At 41.4% G+C, this 2,500-nt stretch overlaps 1 protein-coding gene across 1 annotated transcript in view; it reads right to left on the bottom strand.

The window, feature by feature from the left end:
- Nucleotides 1-2,393, bottom strand: part of LOC138021291 (uncharacterized) — a 3,555-nt gene extending 1,162 nt beyond the window's left edge. Inside the window, exons 1-5 of the mRNA XM_068868139.1 lie at nucleotides 2,094-2,393; nucleotides 1,376-1,487; nucleotides 761-928; nucleotides 421-615; nucleotides 5-277 (exon numbers count right to left, since the gene is read on the bottom strand). Of these exons, the coding sequence (XP_068724240.1) occupies nucleotides 5-277; nucleotides 421-615; nucleotides 761-928; nucleotides 1,376-1,487; nucleotides 2,094-2,393 (1,048 nt within the window). The remainder of the gene's footprint in view (nucleotides 1-4; nucleotides 278-420; nucleotides 616-760; nucleotides 929-1,375; nucleotides 1,488-2,093) is intronic.
- Between the last annotated feature and the right edge of the window lie 107 nt (nucleotides 2,394-2,500).

The following is a 2,500-nucleotide window of genomic DNA, read 5'->3' on the forward strand; positions in this document are numbered from 1 at the left end:
GAACCTAAAGTAGCAATGTTCTCTCGAAGAAGCTCAATAAGCTTTAGTTCCTCAGAGTCACTTAAACCAATTAGACGGGTCAGGTCCTCAGGAACAATTCTGAACTGAATAATCCCTTCTTCTCCAGTTGAAGGGTTGAACACAAACCATTTTCTGATTCCCAGTGTTTGGATCTGAGTTTTTTCATCATAGAGTGAAAGGACTGGACGGTTAATTGTATACAGGTCCTGTATGTCATGATCACCACAAATATCCTTGTACATCAACTGGTAAAATACTGCATGTGGAACCAGAGTCTATCTGAAAGTTCACAGAGATTCTTTTCTTTGAGATGAGCAGGTTTGCAAAAGCTTTTATACGGTCACATTGTTGTTTCAGGGCACAAATTTTGTCCAACATTTCATAAAAAATGCTCTTCACCATCTTCATCAACTTTCAGGACAAATGGTTTCTTAGATGATCTTGATTGCCTTTGATTTGCTGGTTTTGAGTTTCTCTCTTTCTGGAGTCGCTTACATTCCTTGGAATCTTCAGAATAATTTTTTATATTGCAAATGCCACACACAGCTACCCAGGCAGGGCAGTGTCTTGTTGGTGAAGCTATGTGATCCTTTCCTGTTAGAACAGAATTTACACATAAGACCTTTTTTTGGCTTATCTTTAACTACAGCTTTGGTTTTAGACAGCATTCCTATGGCAGGTACAATGATAGCCGAGAGAAGTGTTTCACTTGGCCTGCTTTGTTCAGCGGGTTCCATACCGAGAATCAATAGTTTGTCTAAATTTTGCTGTTGACTGCATGAGTCTTCTAGTCTGCGTGTTTTTAACTTATCACCATTTTGTGGGTCTTTATTTTCAGCAATCACTTGACCGACTCTCGTGAAAACTGACTCTACCAATGCCAATACCTTATCGAGTCTTGTTTCATCTGTATCAAAGAACACAATATCATCAGCAAGTAAAATTTTGATCATACGCCTAGAACCACTAGCAGGACCCGTTGAACGCAGTTTACGTGGATTGCATTCGCTTAGAATTTCAAATTTGAAGTTTACACCTGCGTCTGGAACTGATGTCTGGATTTCCGCCTCAACCACCGAAAGTACATATTTGGACCTTCGTCAGAACCCTGTCGAACTCCGGAACCAAATTTGAATAAGATTGTACCAGATTTTATTTCTGCTGTTGAGTAGGCTGTAATTTGGCATTGGAATACGCGGTTTGTGTGATTTTTTGGTTGCCTTGCGGCGATCGGAATCAACTGGGTTTGGGTGGCTGCGGCAACTGACTGTGTGGGCATGTATGTGGGCAGGTAGAGCTGGAGATTCTTTTGAATTCGGTACTATCGTAGCATTTAAGTCTCCACAGAAAATACGCTTCACATTTTTGACAGGTAATGATAAAAGTTTGTTAAAATCCCTCCAGAAAATCTGTTTAGTGGGTTCACTGTAAGATTCGTCTGGAGCATAGCAAGATGTTAACAGTAGCTGTTGACCAAGGATATTAACTTTTATTGATAAGATTCTGGCATCGGATACTCGATTGACACCCAACACAACAGCACGCGGAGATAATAATATGGTTACACCTGCACATTTTGTGGTTTTTGGAAACCAGATGTGGTCGATGTAAAAGTCATTGTCACCAGGTTTATGCGTTTCTTGAATGAGAGTAAAGTCTTGGTTTTGATGTCTAGCGTAAATGGCTAAATCAATAACACTCCAATCGTTCTGGCCACTGATGTTGATTGATGAGCCAGTAATTTTGGTGCGTTTAATGTGGAACTTTTGTGGACTGGAACTATTACGAGCTTTGGACTGGGGCTTGATAGGTGCCCCGGCAGTTTTATGAGCAAAGCACGAATTAGACTACCTTTTTTGGTTGCTTGGGCAGCGTGCCAGTTGGAATCTGACCGGAAGAGGTGTCTAACTTCACGTGATCTTGTTTTTCTGCTTGCAGTGTATTTCTGGCCCACCGGCCAATATGCAAGATCGAGTTCCACATCGGTCAGCAAGTGCCGTCCAGCGAGCGCGGCGTGGACGCCGTGGGAAGGTTACTCGTTAGGATAAATCCAGATATCTTGAATCGCGCACCTTAACTTCTTGGTTTGTGGTTTCATGGGCTTTGCCAATTGACACAGCTTGAATTCGTGTAAGAGTGTATCCTTTTTCAAGCAGTTCTTTCTTCAAATCATCATCAGAAACTCCACAGACAAATTGATCTCTCACTTGTCTGTCTTCATCTGCGTAATTGCAATCTTTAACTAACAGCATCAAATCAGTGACAAACGAAGTGATTGTCTCTTGCGTGTTCTGAACTCGTTCCTTGAATTTCTTTGAAGCTATAATCTCATTACATTCACCACTTACCGCTCCTTCCAGTTTAGTCCACATAAATTCGTAATTGTTTACATCTTCAACCTCGCCCCAGTCTAAACTGTCATAAATCCTTTGTCCTTCCGGTCCGACCCAATCTTGTACCAGTATACACTTTCGTTCCT

Source organism: Montipora capricornis, chromosome 10, assembly GCF_036669925.1.
Source record: "Montipora capricornis isolate CH-2021 chromosome 10, ASM3666992v2, whole genome shotgun sequence".
Lineage (NCBI taxonomy): Eukaryota > Metazoa > Cnidaria > Anthozoa > Scleractinia > Acroporidae > Montipora > Montipora capricornis.